Source organism: Pituophis catenifer, unplaced genomic scaffold (assembly GCF_029215685.1).
Source record: "Pituophis catenifer annectens isolate HBS135680 unplaced genomic scaffold, rPitCat1.0.hap2 SCAF_6, whole genome shotgun sequence".
NCBI lineage: Eukaryota > Metazoa > Chordata > Lepidosauria > Squamata > Colubridae > Pituophis > Pituophis catenifer.
Window position 1 is genome coordinate 26,863,803 of NW_027256886.1, and position 20,754 is coordinate 26,884,556.

The 20,754-nt window shown below is 36.9% G+C and overlaps 1 protein-coding gene across 1 annotated transcript in view; it reads left to right on the forward strand.

The window, feature by feature from the left end:
• Positions 1-13,301: 13,301 nt before the first annotated feature.
• PLOD2 (procollagen-lysine,2-oxoglutarate 5-dioxygenase 2) overlaps positions 13,302-20,754 on the forward strand; it is a 65,204-nt gene continuing 57,751 nt past the window's right edge. Inside the window, exon 1 of the mRNA XM_070946370.1 lies at positions 13,302-13,623. Coding sequence (XP_070802471.1) covers positions 13,503-13,623 — 121 coding nt within the window. The 5' untranslated portion in view covers positions 13,302-13,502. The remainder of the gene's footprint in view (positions 13,624-20,754) is intronic.

Sequence of the window (20,754 nt, forward strand, 5' to 3'; positions counted from 1 at the left end):
ATTATAAACATGAAGCATGACATTGACAGCACTGTGGGACAGAAGAAAGTTATAACTTCCCTGGAATGTTCAAGACAGGGAGTCCAATTTGGGTTAGCTATTCATGTTTTGCAATGGCTTTTATTTTCATTAGTAAAGGAAAAAGAGTACAGATATATGTCACTCAGCAGAAATCTACAACACTAATATGTTTCCTAAACTATCAGCCAAGTCAAAGCATATGACTCTGTGGAGTATCCAACTTGGCATTTTGGTTAACCCTGTTCTGTCAGGAACAATGAAATGGTCCCAGTACAATTTTGCAAAACAGCAGAAATATGATATCTGCACCCCAAAGCTAAAGAAGAAAGACTTTTTCTTAAAATGTCATCTCAGACTGAAGGATTTCTCACCCCCCAGAATAATAAACACTCCCAAAGTGATTTAATAAGGAAAATAAATAATCTTTTGCTTTTTGGTGGTGGTTTGCCAAATTTTTAATTTCTTGCCATTTAGCTCCCAAACATTTTATTACCATTATACTAGACTATAAAATATTCAGGAGCTAAATGGCAAGCTTGGAGAGCAAATCACTGCCAAAATCTAAAATCCTAGCTACAAGTATTTTCTATCATTTCAAATCTATTGCTTTCTTGTCATGCCTATAACTCCTAACAGTGCTTTCCATACAATTTTGATACTTTCTAAATTCCCTATGGATGTTGTTTTTCCCAAAATGTTCAACAATGTAATAAGAGTACATAGCTATAACAATAACAACAAGACATATATCTACCCCCATCATAAATTTAGATACTATTTTTTCTCTCATTAGAATGTAGATCAAGTTCACAGGAATTTAGGGACTGCACTGGGTGGGGTGCATTTTAGTCAAGAGAAAAGTCTTAACTGTTTAAGATGCATTTTTGTAACCAGGGGAAAAAAATCATGCTGTCTTCTTTTTAGTCTCAGGATTGTACGACATTGGTTCTAGAAAACAGTGAAGAAACAAAATCTGCCCATGAAATTTCAGGACTGATGATTATGCCATAACAGTATTTCAGTTGCATTCTTGATGTGATTGCAAATCAATACCATTCATCTTTTGATCCCTGAGTATCAATTATAGCTGGAATTCCTTGAGTTAAAGTTCTTTTTTAAAGAAGCTTTGCTGGTAGAGTCTTTGAATTGAATCATTTTTGACTTAATTTGGCTACTAATCAGATTGCAAGTCAACTGTTTCTAAAAATGTTTGGGGAGAAGCTCTGTACTGCCAAAATACACAATCAAATATTAAATGGAAAAAACCAAATAATCATCTTTCAGCTTCAGCTTACACTTAAATAGTGAAATCCAAGTTAACTCCTAGGTTGTATCATGGGTTGAGGATTAAATCTCTGCAGGAAACATAAACATTTAAAGTCAGCAGTGGGCTATAAAAGATTCTGAATGCACTCTATATATTATTTTAGACACTCTTCCAATAAATCATAATTTATACCAATATCCCTAAGCATCAGTGAAGAGATTAATTGAAGTTTAGAATCAAAAGAACATAACAAACATGAATCTATTTCTAGAAAGCAAGGTTACAATTACGTTAGTAGCTTATAATTGAGTTTTAAAATGAGCAGTCTAGCACTTCATTTTTATGGAAGTGTAATCTCAGTACTTAATGTTCAGGTTTAACAAAGGTGCAATCAGAGTTTTCTATATTGTGGCTTCCAACTCAGACTGGTATGTTTGAGGCTAGATATTTCAAGAACAGGACTTTAAGATATTAAGATTTCCGGATCCTCTATAAAGCTCCTATTTTACTAAACTATAATTCCTCTCTTAAATCTATTTTTTCCTGATATGCCTTTGGATTTTTAGTCTTGAGTTTTGAGTTGAGAATATCATACATATCAGTTATTTTTAATATTTGCTATAGTCCATTTGAAAAAAAAAGTTTAAACTACCATAATTTTAAAAATTTGAATAATCCTCAAGAATTCCCCATATCCCAATGAATCTAGGAAAAAGAAAAAATACTCTACCATTTTAATTCTTTTTGTTGTTGATGATGAAGAATTATACATTTTTATTGAAATAGATTGCAATACACATCCCTATGAAATCTAGTTTAGAATTTCAGATGAAACATATACTGTTCAGTGTCAGTTCTGGCATGTGAAAAATTAATTTATACATTTATTAATATTTATTTAAAATATCTGTACATTGCTTTTTGTTTCCCCAGAATAAAGTCTTGTTAACTGACCTAACAAGCATATGTTAAACTGTCATTCAAATAAATATCCTGCCTCTCACCTCCCCTGCTATTTTTCTTTTCTTTTCCAATGCCTCCCCCCGCCTGCCCCGCAACCAATATTAAAAACAGTTTTTCCTTAAAGGTGGATCTTTGATGTGACTAAAATACAACATCAAAATTTATTAAATCAACTAGGCCACATATTGCTACATATCCTTGCTGAGGATAAACTCCATTGGACTCAGGCATGGTAGTGTGGTGGGAAAAAAGGATAAGTAAAATGCAGAAAAATTGGGATGGAATAAAGAATGAAAATAATGACCTCTTTTATTTTATAAATACTACTGGTAGACATGAATAAAGAATGATTCACTGCAGACACCACAGACCTGTTGACTTCTTCCAGATACGTTGGATTTTCCATCTGTTCAAATAATTTTCATAGCTCTAAAATGAAGTAGTGTGACTTCAGGAGACATGCTTTCCTGTAGTTCTGTGTTTCTCCTCTTCATATTCCTACTATTTTAACATCAGTATTCAATCAGAATGTTGAATTTTACACAGATGCTGTTTGAATGACTTCAGTGTTGTGATTTTGCTCCCTCTCTTTAAACTATTCATTATGATAGCGATTAGGTATTATCTCTGAATTACTGCACTAATGGTTAAATGTCTAGAACTACAGAGTTAGGACCAACTGTGGAAAAATATCCTTAATTTTCTGGCCATATTTGAATGGAAAGAATTGTTGGTTCATAAAACACACTTAGTCCACATTTAGTCATCAAGCTTAGTGTATTTTGTTAATCTAACCATTAAGATTTGAAACCATGATTTATATCCTAATGTTCTATGAATACCACATTTTATATGGTGTTCTATGAAATCATTATGGCTTAATTAACAAAATAGCAATATCTTGATAATAATTCCTGGTAATCATAACTCTTCCAACTTTGCTATATAATACATTTTTCTCTGTGAAGCATCACTATGATTACTAATCTTATTGATCAATCTTTGATGAATTGCTTCAAAACCTTAGGCATACATTGAACATTGTTGATCCAGTTCATATTTTGATAAATCAAATTATCAAGATTATCTTATTTTGTTCATTAATGGAAAGTCTTAGTTTGTAAGAAAGACAAATAACAAGACTGTCCCAGACTCTGGAACAGAGATTTCTACTGAAGTGAATTTTATCCCTTAAAATTTTGCCGGCCAATCTAAGGCTGAGGCTATCAGCATAGAGATTTCCTTCTCCATGATATTATAAACTTTGGGCAATTTCCCTTAGATTTAATTCTTTATGGGCTCCATTATCTAAAATAGCTGTTATCCATTCCATAACATGAATGTCACAAACTGAATATCCAATGGCAAGCAGGAACCCATTGAGGTAGGGAACTGGCCAGTTCAAAGTCATCTCATTTAATTTACACTTTTGAGTTCCATATTTTGATACAAAAGATGCATAAGAGAGTAAAATGTGCACCACTTCCAACTGTAAAAAGGAAGGACAATTCCCCTACCCCACCAATGGCATGCCAGAATGGAATATGGTTCTTGATTGATTTGTTTAATAGTCAATTTTTATTGGCCAAGTGTGATTGGACACACAAGGAAGGAGAGCATATATTGGTATATGTGCTCTCAATGTACATAAAAGAAAAAGATTTGTCTTCCAGTCACCCAGTATTTGAGTCACCATCCTGAGTCAGCTTACTTTTAACTTTTCAATTTTTTACATTATATTAATGTGTTGTCAAGTGTTATAAGATTTTTTGTACTGTTTAATCTCCAAAACTACAACTGGATTTCTTTTTGTATCTCTCTCTTGACCTGTTAGCACCCCCGGAGTTATTTGCTCTTTCCCATTTTGCCTACCTGTATACAGGTAGTCTTTGACTTATGACCACAATTGAGCCCAAAATTTCTGTTGCTAAGCAGGACAGTTCTAATGTGATTTTTGCCCCTTTCTTGCCACAGTTGTTACAGAAAATGTTATGTTAGTGTTAGATGGTTGTTAAGTGAATCTAGCTTCCCCTTTGACTTTGTTTGTCAGAAGGTTGCAAAAGGGAATCACATGACCCTGGGACATGGCAATCATCATATATATGAGTCAGTTGCCAAGTGTCTGAATTTTGATCACGGGACCATGGGATATTACAATAGCCATTAATGTGAAAAATGGGTTATATCACTTTTTTCAGTGCAATTGTAACTTTGAATGGTCACTAAATGAACTGTTGTAAGTCGAGGACTACCTATAAGTTTAACATTTGCGCTTAAGGAGAAATGGGAAGAAAGGAACCTTTCTAACTCTAGTGAGGGGAAATGAATATGCTTCTGCAATCATTTCACTGAGACCTATTCATTTTATTTATTTATTTATTTTGTTTGGTACCACTTCAAATAACTTTCATAGATGTAGAAATTACATAAGAGTGACCTTTCTCTGCTATTTCAGAACCCACAGAAATCATGGAAGCAAATTCGGATGTTCACAGGTCAAATTTAAATTATTAGTAATTAGAATCATGTAAAGTAAGAAACAGCTGTTTTACATATGAAGTCGCATGGTTCATTCGTTTTAGATGTGTTTCAGTCTTGTTTATAGTGTATCTCACATTGGGAACCCCAAAACACTTCAGGAAACAGGCCATTTTGCATTTGAAACAGATGTTTTCTAGTCAGAATGAGTCATCTGTTACTTAAAATAGTATTTTAAATTATTTTTCTATGCCTCCAGAAGCAAATAAACTTCTTTGGTTTCCAGTATATTTTCTTCTTTAATCAAATGGGGATTTCTCTGGATTATTACTTTTTTATTGCCATTAACTATAATTATAATAACTATAATATAGAATTCTGAATGGTACACATAATGGTATTGCCAGAATTAAGGAGGCTCCAGATAATACGTTCCCTGAACTTCTCCTAGATTTTCTATTTTCCAGTGCCTATTCTCCAACATAAATTTGTCGATCCAACTCATTGGCCATATTGCAGATACTGTCAGCCATAGGATGTCAACTGGTGGTAACTAGAAGATGGGCTTTTTCTGTTGTAGCCTATGCCTTCTGGAATATTCTCACATCAGAGTTTAGAATGGCCCCAACTCTGATGGCATTTTGCAAGGTTTTAAAAACCTGTCTGTGTACCTGGCCTGGGACTTGGAATGTGTTAATGGTCCCATTGCTTGAGTTTACTGTTAGTTGATTAATCATCCCAGATGCTGTTTGCATTTACTGCATTTTTCACTCCATAAGACGAACTTTTTTTGTCTCCCAAAAGTGAGTGGACATGTCTGTGCATCTTATGGAGTGAATCCCTGCCTACCCACCAGCTCTTACCCTTCAGCCATTTTCAGCCTTCATACACCACATTTTTGGCCTCTGTGTGCCCCATTTTTGGGTCCCATGTGGCCCATTTCAGCCTCCTTGTGCCCCATTTTTGGCCTCTGTGTGTCCCATTTTCGGCCTTCAGTTTCACGGAGGCTGAAAATGGGAATGCAGAGGCCAGAAATGGGTTGCTGGAGGCCAAAAATGGGAAGCACAGCAGCCAAAAATGGGGCACACAGAGGCTGAAAACAGGAGCGTGTCTTATGGTCAGATGCATCTTATTTTGTGGATGTTTTTTACAGTTTTAATATTTTTTATTTTTTTTATAATTTTAGAATTGTAAGCCATCCATAATCACTTGGTTGTGTTGAACGGCTATAAAAATTCAATAAAATAAAACAAAATATTATTTATGTCTATACTTCCTGCTGACGCCTCTTAAAAATCAGGTAGCAACAATAAAGAGTATATTTCTCACCCTATCTTTTCATTTCTCACAGTGAAATTAGGCACTACACAAAAGCTTTTTTGTAAAAGGAAAGAAGATGCTGCCTTTTGCTGATATCTTGTAAGAGAGGAGGACACGGCTATTAAAAGCAAGTTTTACTGGTAGAAGGAAATAGAAGAAAATTGAATGGACTGAAATTTGATTTAGGGTAATACTTCCCCAGTGGCCCCTGCATGCATCATTTTCCCCATCATTCAAGAGCATCAATCAATTCTCCAGTGGATACAAGGGATATGATGTGACAAAAACCTTTTCTTTGTAAACTTCCTTAAGTGAACATGCCTTAGGAAGAAAGCCTTTGCTTCATATGTCAATTTTTAGTTCATTGAAAAGAGGAATTACTTGAAATTTGCAAGCAATGAAATCTATATAGAAATGAGTTTTTTGCTAAGATTTTTCCCCTAATGAATGTGCATAGGGAATGTGTTTGGAACAGTTATATTTGAAATAAACAGTTCACAGTTGTACAAGACTTAATCATCCAGATTAATCTAAATTTCTAGTTTCCTGTGGACTACTTTGGTGGTCTAAGTCTCTATTATAGAATCTCCACATTTTTTTCAGAATTATAGGTTCAGATAACAGTAGAGCTAACTTAACCATTCCTTATTCAGGTGCTTCAAAACTAAGCATACTTCCCAGGAAGTTGAGCACATTCAATTTTGTAGGAGTTATTTTTGAATGAGCATGTTTAAGATAAGAATTTTGAGATGCTTAACTAGAACGAGCTTTGTAACAATTTACTCAAATATAGCATACTGAAAGAAGAATGTGCTCAACTTCCTGGGAAGTATGTTTTCTCTTCAGCTGCTTGAGTTCACTCTAAAATGCTCTTTATTTTAAACAATGTAAATTTGTGTGAAGGAAGGAGGGAGAAAGGGAAGGATTGGGAGAGGGTTATGTAACTTTCTTCAAACTTGTGTTATTCCTGTCCTTAAATAATCCACCTTCTCATTTCTTCGGCAACTTGTCAGCTTTTTAACACATTTTAAAGCTCCTTTTATGAGAAGAGTGATCGTATTATTTTCTAGTCTGTTTCATGATGGCTATTTGTGCTTAGATAAATGGTATACAAGGACATATATTTCAATTTAAAGGGTTTTGTTAAAAAGTTTTAATTCAAGGTGGAAACAAAACGGGATGCTTTGTTCTGATCCGAGGTGGAAGAACTTGGCAAGAAGGAGAATAATAATAAAAGGAACAAGAAGGAAGAGGTGGTGGTAATGATGATGTTATCCATTCAGTTGTGTCCAACTCTTTCTAAGGGACAGGACTCTCCAGCATGTCTAATCTTGCACTATTTCTTTGAGTTGGTATCAGCTTTGATGATGTCCAGCCACTGTATTCTTTAATGGCTTGGTTTTCTTTTACAGCTAAGAGATGGTGGTGATGGTGGTTAAACTGATCAAAATGGATTATAGACAGTGTTAGTTATTGAAGACAATGTAGCTCTTTCCAGGTAAGCTTGGGCAAGACTCTTGAAGTGGGGTTTTAGAGTCCCTTGGCAGTTGGGCAGCATAGATTTATGATTAATTAAATTAAATTAAATTAGAGAAGACCCACTGAAGACCACTATGAGGAACAACTCTAACTGTTGCAGTTGATTAGCATTGGAAAGTAAAGGCAGAGTGCAGAGATCATATTTGTTCAGGAAAAATACACCGGGGGGTGGGGGGTGGGGTGGGAAGTAGACAATGTAATTATCCCTTGACTCTTAAGTAAGAAATACAGAGTACAGAAATAGAAATATGAAACTATAGAAATAGTTTCTATAGAAATAGAACTATAAATCTATATAGTTATAGATGAGAGGTAAAAGCCAGTTTGGTGTAGTGATTAAGGCATCAGGCTACCAACTGGAAGACTATGAGTTCTTTCTTTTTTTAATATTCAATAAATAAAATCTTTATTACAATAAACAGACCAATATAAGGATGGGATACAGTAAAACTAAAAAGTATAAAAGGTACATAAAAATCTAAGGTATTAGTAATTTTTTAAAAAGTTAAAAATATAAAACAAATTGTTTTATTTATCAAAACAAATGTCTTAAAAATCTAAAAGGAGGTGTAGGAACATTAAATGGATAAAGGGAGCATAAAGGTTAGTATGATTACAGCTTTATGTATCAAATTACAGAATACTCTGGGTATGAAGATCAAAGAGCAATGGGCTTCCCTATAGAAGATACTGTGTATGCCCAACTATATCCTGAATTAAAGGATTACAGGGTGTAAAAAGGGAACAACATTCCAACTCACATATGCTACAGTGCATACAATGTCCTTCAATGTATATGGAGGAAGACCTCATGCTGGCAAGAGAACATGCTATCAATGTGGGCGAATGTCATTTAATTTTAATTCTATTTATTTTATATACTTGTTACCCATGCTCTATGATCTATTTTGTATCTATTTTACTTTCTCAGCATTGAATGTTATATGTCAATAATTTGAAGGTGCTTCTTACATAAATAAAGAAGAAAGAACTCTAGTAGGCAAATTAGATGCTCATTTATTTTATCATCTCTATCATCCATCCATCCACCCATCCACCCACCTACCCACCTATCCACCCATCCATCCATCCCTGTCTGCCTATCTATCTATCTATCTATCTATCTATCTATCTATCTATCTATCTATCTATCTATCATCTACAGTATCTGCCTATCATCTATCTATGTCCTATCATTATTTTTATATACAAGCTCTGTTGTTTCTATGTGTCCAGACTCAGATGGGTCTTACTCTCCAGGTAAAGAATCTTCCTCTATTGGCATTTAATATAGCTCGCAGAAGGGCTAGATATTTTATTTTATTTTAATTTTATTTATTTGTCAAGAACATATTAGGTAATATATTCAAGTATAAGTAAGAACTGAATACATAAAATAGATACAAATAGAGGAAACATTAGGACAGGGACGGTAGGCACATGGTGCTCTTATGCACGCCCCTTACAGACCTCTTAGGAATGGGGGAAGTCAACAATAGACAGTCTTAGGTTAAAATTTTGGGGGATTTGGGATGAAACCACAGAGTCAGGTAGTGCATTCCAAGCATTGACCACTCTGTTGCTGAAGTCATATTTTCTGCAATCAGTAAGTCCTCCTATACTTCTATACTCCTATACTTAGAGAAAAGTTAAGTATGTTATAGGAGAAGCAGAGTACCCGCTAGGTTTTCTGGCAATTAATTTTGGCCATATGACTAGATGCAACTTGTGTTTGCTACAAGTTGTTCAATGAATGCAACCTTGAATTCTAATGCTGCCTTAGGCATGAATCCAATTGGGTGACCTTGTGTCAGTCACTTTCTCTTAGGAAGGAAGCAGTGGTATATTTAAAAAACCTTGACAAGAAAACGTCAGGGATATGTCCAGTCTCTGAGAACTGGACATGATTGAATGAACATAAAGTTATAAATATCCCTCCCTCCCTCCCTCCCTTCCTTCCTTCCTTCCTTCCTTCCTTCCTTTTCTTTCTTCTCTTCCAGTAGACAGAGAGTTAACTCTCAAACACTTGGCTTAATTCACATAAATCAGGCCTGTTTATTGCCTTTCCCTGTAACTTATCAGGAAGCTCAGGAGAGGAATGTCAGCGCCTGAGTTATTTTCCAAGCCTGGAAATCAACTGAAGTGCATAAATTTGCTTGCTCTGCTAATAGAGGAAGAAAACAAACAAACAAGGAAGAAACAAGAAGCGTTTTGTGTTTGTCAGTTGGACTTTGTGCTGTGAACCCACAAAGTTCTCATGACACCATCCATTTCGATGCTAATCTTTTGGGAATAACTCTCGGGAAGACAGACAAGAGACTATTCTGCAGACTCCTATGCATAAACTCAATGCAGCCATTTACTTAAGTAATCTTTTACAGACTGCAATTCCTTCCTCCACTTTGGCTGCTGTGATGGTCTGGGGTTCCGTCCAAAAGAAGTCCCCTGCTTCTTTATTCCTTCCACCCATGCCAAAAATGAAACACCACCCACTTTCCTTGTCATGGAGAGGCCTTTCCAGATATGTGGTTCCCATTTATAAAAATCTTCTGTTGACCTCCCTCTCCATACTTGATACATTCCCATCTCATGTGACCACTGGAGAATGAGTAAAAATAAAAAGAACACCACCTTTTTACCATTATTCCTAACAGTCAATTTGAAGCAGCAATGAAATGCTCCCGGTTCGGACCGGATCACCTGATCTGGTAGTGATGGCAGTGGGTGGTTCGGAGAACCGGTAGCAAAAATCCCTGCCCCCCCCATGTCCAGCTGAGCTGCGTGATCATCAGAGGCTTTTTTTTTAATTTTTAAAAGCATTTTTTCTACAACCTCTTCAGAGGTTGTAAAAAAAATGCTTTTAAAAGGCTCTGACGATCCCAGCTGAGCCGCACAATCATCAGAGGCTTTAAAAGCAATGCTTTAAAAGTAAAAAAAAAAAAGATTGTGCACCACAGCTGATCATCCACCTATCACACGCTGTTCTACTTACCGCATGTCTCCTTTTGGCGTGCACTGTACGCGCGCACCTTGCACGTGAACTGGTAGTAAACTGGTTCCGATTTCACCAGTGGTTTGAAGGGGAAATTGATGCAACTCTTACCAATTTTACCTTGTTTTAAAAGAAAAAATGGGTCGGACACGACTTCGCAACTAACAATAACAAAACGAAAAAAAGGAAATACCTAACTATTTCACCATTTCTCAAAAAAATATTGACGCCATATTTTAGTGGAGAAGATTCTTAAAATTAATATAAAGCTGAAACCAGAGACTTTTGTTTTAGGACTACTAGGCAAGGAACTTGAAAATAATCTGGAATTTTATTATTGTATATGCTGGCTGCAGCAATAATTGTTTATGTACAAAAATGAAAAGATACAACAATCCCTACAATGGAATAATGGATGGCCAAATTAACTGCTTTAATCAAAGAATCAGTTTTGTTTCTATTTGGAAACCACGTCTAGACTTTGTGTTCAAGACAAAATGAAGTCTGATTTTCAGATTTGCTGATAAGTCTGTTGTCATAGAAATGGTAAAAGCAAAAAGTTGCAGCTGTACCTTATTATTGTTATCCTACTATGCTGAAAAACGTTGGAAGTTAATGCTTTTTTCCCCACTTCCCCCGTGTCACACTTCTCCCCCAATTTCCTTCTCCATTTCCCTACAATCTTTATTTTAATTTGTTTTTTATCCTATAGGATTCAATTAAAAATGAAAAAAATTCAGGCTTCGAAGGAAGGAAAGTCCAACCAGCCTTTCACTTCCACTGGCAATTTATTTATTTAAAAAATGTCCAGCTTGTTACCAGTCTGGAAGCTTAGGTTAAAAGGCCCTAGATCACCAGTAAGGGAAGAGGATGGGGTGTTCCTGCCACAGTGCGGTAGAATAGAGAGACTGGCATGAAATGTAATGAGGGCAGCAGTCAAAGAGCTTTTACTTGTGCTACGGAAAATATTACTTTGGTGCCATAACAACTCCTCTGACTGAGACCACACTTGGAATATTGTGTCCAGTTTGGCCACCGCCATACAAAAAAGATGCTGAGGCAGTAGAAAGAGTAAAGGGAAGAGAAACAAGGTTGGACAATCTGGAATTTGGGCTTGGACTATCTGGAACTGCGTCGCCTGCGGTCTGGTCTAACCATAGTACACAAAATTGTCTGCTACGTCGACTTCTTCAGCTTCAAACACAATAATACAAGGGCAAACAATCGATACAAACTCAAGGTAAACCACTCCAAACTGGATTGCAGAAAATACGACTTCAGCAACAGAGTGGTCAATGCCTGGAATGCTCTACCTGATTCCACTGTTACATTCTCAAACCCTCACAGCTTCAACCTTAAACTGTCTACCATAGATCTTACCCAGTAGCGGGTTGCAAAACCCGTCGCTACTGGTTCGCTCATGTGCACACGTGCATGTGATGCTTCTGTGCATGCAAAGCTTCTGCACATGCACAGAAGCGTCTGGCACAGGTGGGCGGAGCCTCCCACCAGTGCTACTGGTATGCTGATCCAGGTAGAACCGGTAGCAACCCACCACTGACTTCCCCCATTCCTAAGTGGTCCGTAAAGGGGTGTGTGCATAAGCGCACCAGAGTGCCTACCGTCTCTGTCCTACTGTCCCCATTTATCTGTATTCATTTCCTTTGTTCATGTCCATATTCATATTTATACCTGCTATCTTGTACATATTTGACAAACTAATAAATAAATAAAAATAAAAAAAGCTGATAAAGGGTCTTGAGCAGTGGTGGGATTCAAGCAATTTAACAACCGGTTCTCTGCCCTAATGATTTCTTCCAACAACCAGTTTGCCAAACTGCTCAGAAAGTTAACAACTGGGTCTCCCGAAGTGGTGCGAACTGGCTGAATCCCACCACTGGTCTGGAGGCTAAACTGTACGAAGAATGGTTGATAGAACCATGCAGGTCTAGTCTAATGAAGAGAACAAAGCAAATTCTGGGCGTTGAAGTCAATTCATCTTAAAGTTGTTCAGGTTGAGAAACAATATCATTCTGCATTGTTGCACCTTTTTGGATCAAAGCCGTAACCAAGCTGCCAAAAAATAACAAAAATAGAAAAGTAGGTTGTTATCACGCCACGGCTGCCCAAGTCAAGAGTCCCAACAACCCTTCTTCTTTCCGCGCGCAATTGCACGGGATTGAAGAAAGGAAAAGAAAGAAAGCCGCTGGAATAAGCAAAGCGGCTCGACGTTGATCAAGAACAGCATTCAGAGTTGGGGCGACAGCTTCACGTCTCTACTGAGCATGTGCACATATTTCACACATGCTCATTTGACCGCGCTGGATGTTCTCTTCGCACCAGCTCTGTGAAGTGCAAAAATAAAATAATAAAATAAAATAAATGGGGCGGGTGTGGGGCAAAAGGTGGGGGGAGAGAAGAGGCTGAATGCAAGAAGAAAGATACGCTCCCCGCCCGACCTCGCCGCGAGCCAATGGCTGAATCTGGCAGCTCCTTCTCCAGAAGCTCCGATTTCGCTTCGCTCAGGTCTCCCTGCTGCCCCTCCCCTCCCACTCCCGCCTGGCGTATAAAAGCTCCAGCGAGCCTCACGCGTGCCCTTTGCCTACTGCCCAAGGACCCAGGACCGAAGGGAGGAGCAGCAGAAGGTAGCGGCAATCCCTCCATCCGTGCGTTTGACCAACTTCATCGGAAGGGCGGGGGGGCGTCCTCCTTCCCCAACTCTTTCCAAGGGAAGCCCTGGAATTTTCAAGTCCTACTTCCTCTCCCCCGCAGGGAAACTTTTCTGCAGAGACCATTTCCTTTCGGGAGTTTGGATGGCAGCCTCCCGAGCTTGGCATTAAAAGGGAAAGCAAAGCAGGCGAAAGGATTCCCTTTGAGCGAACGAGAAACGCAGCCGCTGATTTTGCTGGCTGATTTACCGGAATGCTGAACATGGCGATGAAGACCGCTGGACCCCTCGCCCTCGTCTTGGGTTTAGTCATCCAGTTCTTCTCTCCGGTCCAACCTGCTGAGCCAGAATCCTATCAGTCGCCCCTTCCTGCAGGTAACTAAACTTGTTCTAGTTCTAAGCTTAACGCGTGCCAGGCTTCCACTGATTACGGTTTATATGCCTGTTACAGAAGACGGGAGTGTTCCTGCCCTCCCATAGGCACTTTCCATTATCAGACTGATTTATAAGACGATAATTAATTTCAAGGAGGTGGAACTTCGTTTCTTTTCTGAGAAATGCTTGCATCTGTTTGAACGAGATTAAACCCAACAGCCGATGAATGGATGAGGTGCTGATGTCCCTTTGAAAGGACAGAAGAGAGGGGAATCCCAGATCTTGCCAAAGTAGATTTTAAAAGATGTTGGTTTTGCAGCACCTTTGTATGGAGTTTAATTTCTGGCGTTGTCAAAGAAGCCGTTTCAAAGCATTTTCTCCTTGTATTTAAGAGACCAAAGTCTTGTGGCCATTCACTTCCCTTATAATAATGATCCAAGGTTTCATCATTCCTGTTTTTCCCCTTTCTTGCTTCCCCATTTATGTAGAACCTAAATCGTTGGCAAATGCTCACCTAGATACAAACTGAAACAAGTGTTACTTGTTAAAGGCTGTGGTTTCTAAACACTTATATTCGGGATAAAGATGGTGGTAATTAAAAAAAAGATATTGATTAAAGCACCTTTCCAATATTAACTGCAACTCACACCCTCCCCTATCAGAGAGAAATATGTTCTGAAATTTTGAGGATTTTTTAAAATGGAATTATCTGTGTCTGGGAGAAAAATTTAAAAGAAATGGAGATGTACAAATGCAATGTTCTTTTCTTCCATAAAGTTTATTTCAGGAACCTCAGATTTTTAATTATGTTCTGTCAGGGAAAGATTTGTAGCTGTTTCTAAAGCTCTCAAAATTACAAGGGTGTCGTAGAAACTAAATTAAGTGAAGCAGAAGCCATTGTTCTTGAAAAAGGGAAGGTCTTAGGAGGCATTAAGTCCAGAGTCTTAACATGAAATAGCTATGAGGGCATCTGTGGATTCTCATACATTGTTGGTAGAGAGTAAACACCAGCAGCTGGGCGGGGAAGAGGGGGAGGATTGTAACTTGTCAAATGCACTTAAATGGCTGTCATGAAGAATTTATTTTCACTCTGATGATTCCAATTTCAGAACCCACGTAGCAAAATGTAGAAATCCAGTTTCAAGCTCAGAGAGAAATCCTTTCTTAGGCAAAAAAGGAAATGCTGCTTTCTTGGCATCATTTCATTTGGTAACAGACTTGGCCTGAGGAGCAAGGTTGGGGAAAATAATTTATTCAACTTAGTAACTGTTATTTTTATATCCTCCTGTTCCCCCAGCCAGTTTTCTCAAAATGGGATGAATTTGTGCCCCAGTCTTGCTCATATTCTGTTTCTTGGATCTTATAAAGTGCTTGTTGTGAAGAGCTGGAAAGCAGTAAGAAATTCAATCCCCAATGTGTAAAGCAGAACATGCATTAAACCTGTTCAAAGAAAAGCACTTAAGACTTTCATTCAACTGCGATAATGCATTTTAAACACACATTTTGCTTGCCACATGTTTTTTGCTTGGACCTTTTTTTCATACTCTTACATGTATTTTGCATTGAAACTCAATCACAATGTCTGATCTCCATCCTTGATAATAATGCAAGAAACATACCCACAGACACACTTTAGGAAGATAAAAACTAATACAAACTAATATAAAGTAAGGAAAAGAAAAGACAGAAATCAACATGAGAGTTAAAAATGCAAGAGAAAAAAAATCTAGTGTTGTTTTTGCCTAAATTCTTGTAATTTGCCTATTAATATTTAAATACCATTTAAACAATCTTCCAGAACCAATGCCAAGAGAATTTGTTACTCTCTCCAGAGTCTTGGGGTACATTTTAAAGTAGCAAACAACTACTAAAGAGAAAGCTTTATTTTTTTCATAATATGCTTAAAGTGTAAGTAAGTTGTTTATTTCATATAAAGAACATGTGTAGAATAGGAAACTACTTTAAGATTGAAGGCTTAATGGACATACTTTCTTGACCATAAATCATATAGATCAGTGGTTCTCAACCTTCCTAATGCTGCGACCCTTTAATACAGTTCCTCATGTTGTGGTGACCCCAACCATAAAATTATTCCTAAAATCATTGAAAATATGTGTTTTCCGATGGTCTTAGGTGACCCCTGTGAAACGGTCGTTTGACCCCCAAAAGGGTCGCAACCCACAGGTTGAGAACCACTGATATAGATGTTGATGACTTGCATTGAGGGATATTCACATTCCAACTTAGACTTACAGGAGACAACAGGACTATCATCATGAAATATGCTGCTTTGACTCTAGAATGTGACTATGTGTTTTACACTCGTGTTGCAGCCTGGCGTGAAGGTATTATTTTGACATATTTTTAATTTTTTTCCAAGCAGCCAGATATCATCTTAAGTACTTTGAAAACATTTTCTGTAGGACTGTGACATTTTAACATTTCACTATCAGGTGTGTGAGAAGGGTAAATTTCATAATACTGGAAAGAGAGACTAATTCTGCTCTTTAGCTCAGAGTTAGTTAATGTTCTGATTCATGTTCTATTGCATTGCTCATTTTGTTGAGTATTTATATTACTCTTTTTTCCTTGAACAGACTAGGTAGACATATTTTTATATTTTTAATCAGATGATATAGCTATAGATGTTGTTATGCTTTGTATAGCCAAGTTTCATGCTGTGGCTTGTTGAGCTTGTTCAATGGAAATTGGATTCATTTTGAGCTATTCATGTTCCAAGCTTATCTAAATCTTATTGACATGTTTATTTTTTCTTCCAGTGTTTTCTTTTGGATGGTCAATGATAAAAATCTGGTTGTTTTTTTTATTTGATTTATATGCCGCCCTTCTCCAGAGACTCAGGGCGGCTTACAATGTGCTCAGCAATAGCCTTCATCCTTTTGTATACAAAGTCAGCTTATTGCCCCCACAACTGGGTCCTCAATTTACCTACCTTAGAAAGGATGGAAGGCTGAGTCAACCTTGAGCCTGGCGAGATTCGAACCTGCAGTAATTGCAGGCAGCTGGTCTTAATAACAGGGTGCTTTAGACCATGGTACTACTGTACAGTGGTACTGCAGGTAGTACTACTGTACTACCAAGGTTCCTGTTGTTAACACAATGCAATACATTTTCCCAAAAGAATAAGTAATTCCAAAAAAAACAAGTTTTTTTTTTTCTCCTAGATAGTGGAAAGGCAAAGTAGAACAAAATATCAGGGTGGGTTTCTTTTGGTTGGTTGGTTGGTTGGTTGGTTTGAAAGCCACAAAAAGTTAACTCACAAACTGCCCCACAGTGAAAAGATGGCAGACTACACTGAGTCAGCATGTAACAGTGGCTCTGTCTAGACTGGAGCAGACATGAAGAAAGGAGATCTGCAATTGCCAGGAATGAAATAAACTATAGAGGAATTATGAATGACAGCAGGAAAGAAGAAAAAGAAAGCCTCTTGCATAGCTTAGATCTGGAGTGGAAAAAATAGATTGGAAAAGGGATTCCTCAGTGTTGGATTAAGTCCAACCATAAGGATATACCGCTTGCCTAGAATGCAAAAAAGGCATTCATTGCGCAGGATTTAAAAACATGCCTGAGGTATGATGTGTTTGCACATCACAGTTGAGTGTTCTGCTGGGTAGAATCATATCATCCATAGAAAGACTTCACCATAGTAAAAGCCTTCACTATGGCCAAAGGGTTGAAAAAGTTAAAATGATGTTTCCCTGGCAGTTCTGCAGCTCTCCTGAAGAAGAGGAAGGCATCTTCTGTTCCAGTTAAGATTTGGGACAGCAGGGATATTAGTGATGCAAATTGGGCACAAGAATGTCAAGGATTTTTAAGAAAGGATTTTCTATTTTTCTATTTTTGTTGTTTTCTACTTTTGCTGTAGTTATCTTTTTGTGAGTCTGTTATTACCAAGTCATCTTTTTGTGAGACTATTATTTTTATGAGTTTCCTTTTTTTAGAATGATGGGGAATAATGGAAAATCACTGCTGCTGATTTTCATCAATGCATGATCAGATTTCTGGAGAAATCTCAAAATCAGATAAAAAGGGGAGAAGGGTTGTAACCTTAGGGCTAGTGGTGGTCCACTTATTAAATCTTTCAGTCCTTCAGCTTCATCAGTTGATTTAGTGAGAAAGAAAAAAATGGGAGGGGGAGGGAGCTGTCACTTCTGCTTTGAGTGGAAAAAGCTGAAAGGATCATGAATAGATAGAACAGTGCCTCCTTCATGCAACTATTCTTTGTACCCATAAGAGCAATTATTGAATAGAATAAATAATACTAGCTGTTAACTTGTTGCTGTACTTGTAACCAACAAATGCTATGCATGCTACATTTGCTAAAATGCACTGCCAGAAAGAAAGCTTTTGAAGGACGTATGCACTATGGAGCATATCCCAAATTTATTGGCTGCTCAAGTCCTGACATACTAGTTATAGTTCAGGTTCCTGTCAAAACAAATTATTATGCTGGATGTTTTTTTTAAGCCCTCCATTCATCCTCAGATCAGAATAAATGAACTTGTATAGCACATGTTTCTCTTGTCTAAAAACATCCCCCAAAACTATAATAAATGTGGCTCGTGTTAGGAAGAGATGTGTAACATGAAGCAATTACTTGGGAACTATAATAAAAATAGGGAAGTGTAGAGTGTAACAGTTTTAATATGTAACTTTGTCTTGCGAGAGTGTTTTCTTCTACAAAATAATTTACTTTAGACAAGTAAAATATGTGGTTAATAATAAACCCACAACTACATGCAAGCATATCACTATGCTTAATTTGCTTCATTATTTTTTTTGCAAATGTTAATTTCTTGGTTTAGCAATATTGTGTAGAATTTGAAAATTGATGTGTATTCTCGTCTATAAAATGTTCCTACCAATTCTAGAAGTTTAGTATATTATGTGGTTTTGTTAATACAGTATATAATAAAATACAATATATATTACTGGGCTGAAGTATAGGAAGTGATGCACAAAGGAGGTCAAATATGATGGAAGAGCAGTAGCTATGTCTGCTCAAAAAGTCAACAAATTGGATGCTGGAGAGTAATTTAAAATATTCTCTGGGTTTTCATATTTGCCTGCTGCTATTTAAACAGCTGGTGTTGTAAAAAGAGTGTTTAAGAGCAAGAAACTTTCTCTAAACTTTCCTCACTCTGTATAACTGAAGCCAGTTGCTAAGTGTTCTTAAATGCTGAGTCACTGAGCAATAATGAAATGTATATATATACCCCATTTGGGAACATAAAATACAGTATGCAGTGGAATGAGAAAATATAGAAAATGAGAACTTGTTGCTTTTTATCACTTATACATCAATATGCCATATCTTTGTTCAGTTCAATGACTTGGTTAAAAACTCATCACAAGCTCTGAATTAACTATAAATCTTGAAAGATGATCAGAAAAATAAATTGGTTTGGTTGTTTGTAGGCACAAACCATTGTTAGACACACTTCTTATTCTAAAAGAGTATATGTAAATTTTTGCAAATAAGGATATTTCTAAACTCTATGGTACATTTTGCTTTAATGAATTTTATTTTCCCATTTATATTTTTTTTTAAAAAAAAACAACAACAACAATTCAGAAGGTTAGAGAAGTATGGTCCCACTCCCTGTCTCTGCTTTAGATGGGTTGCTTTTCAAAATAAATTTTATTAAAGGTTTTACAAGGAACATAAAAATTAACAAACTAGTACCCTGTTTCCCCAAAAATAAGACATCGCCTGATAATAAGCCCCATTGGGCTTTTGAGTGCATGCGCTAAAATAAGCCTCCCCCCAAAAATAAGCCCTCTCCGAAAATATTTAATTGCAGAGTTGGAAATCAGGTAAGATAGCTATAGGAGCCCCATCTTGTTCCATGCGCCCCAAAATAATAAGACCTTCCCGAAAATAAGGGAAGGTCTTATTATGAAACAATAAAAAGAGGAAAAAAGAAGCTTCTGATTTTTGTTGTAGGAATATAAGTACCATTATCAAATTCTCTCTTACCCTACGATTATAAAGAAGCTCACTTTTTTCTATCTTTTTTTTCCTAATTATAAACCACAAGTCACAAGGACATTTTTTCCGTTCATGCAAAAAGACTATAAGGAGCTTCCAGTTAGCCATAAATATAGATATTGTTGGCCATAAATGTAGATATTTTCTACTTTAGATGGATTTATTGAAGGAAATTTGGAACAGAAAATGGAACTGCTTCTGACCAATTGGCATTTTTGATAAAATCACTGGTGGTCTTCTGTTTCTAACTAGTTTATTCTTCTCTGACTGCAGAAAATTACAGTGCCATAAATGAGAGAAAGGTTCCTCCTCCCCCCCCCCCCCCCGTTTTTCACCTCATAGTTCTTGTATTTGTTGGGAAACCTATAATACACAAGTTTGGATCAAATATGTCTCTCCTGCTCAATATTTTAATATGCTGGAAATAATCATGAAATACCTGATGACATATTTAATCCTACATATTTCACATGGGGACAGTATTGCCACTCAGCAGAAAAATGCACACCTTATTAATAGTGGAAATTTACTTCTCATAGTTGACAGTAGCTTGATGAATGGATCAAGTCTTCCTCCATAGACAACGTTGTTTCATTTCTGTGTTATTTTTGCGATTTTTATGAATGTGGGTTTTGAAAGCACAAAGGGTTATGAAAACACATGCTTGTCTCTCGCACATATGGTTTTATTCAGTTCAATTAGAGGGAGGATGTACATGCCTATTATGTGGACTCTAAATTGCCAGCTTCTAAGTAATTGCAGTGTTCATTTGAGAACTGGAGGTTATTTATTTTTCTTCAACTCCACACATTTACATGCCTGAGAGGGGAAAGGTCTGTCTCCTTTGACAAAGACACAGTGACCTTCTGAGTTCACGGTATATCTCAAGAGTTGGCTGCACAGTTTTTCCTAATAGTAATTGGTTAGTGCCAACAACCTTGGGTATTTTTTTTCTTCCAATTACCTTGATCTAGCATAAAGAATACTTATGCCAGTACTGGTATGTGCATAGGATTTGGGCCAGTTTTAAAAACCATGACTTGGATAAACTATATTCATTAGTGCAGATTTTAAAAGTTTGTTTTATAAACAGCAGATTACTTTATAGAAGAGCCAGG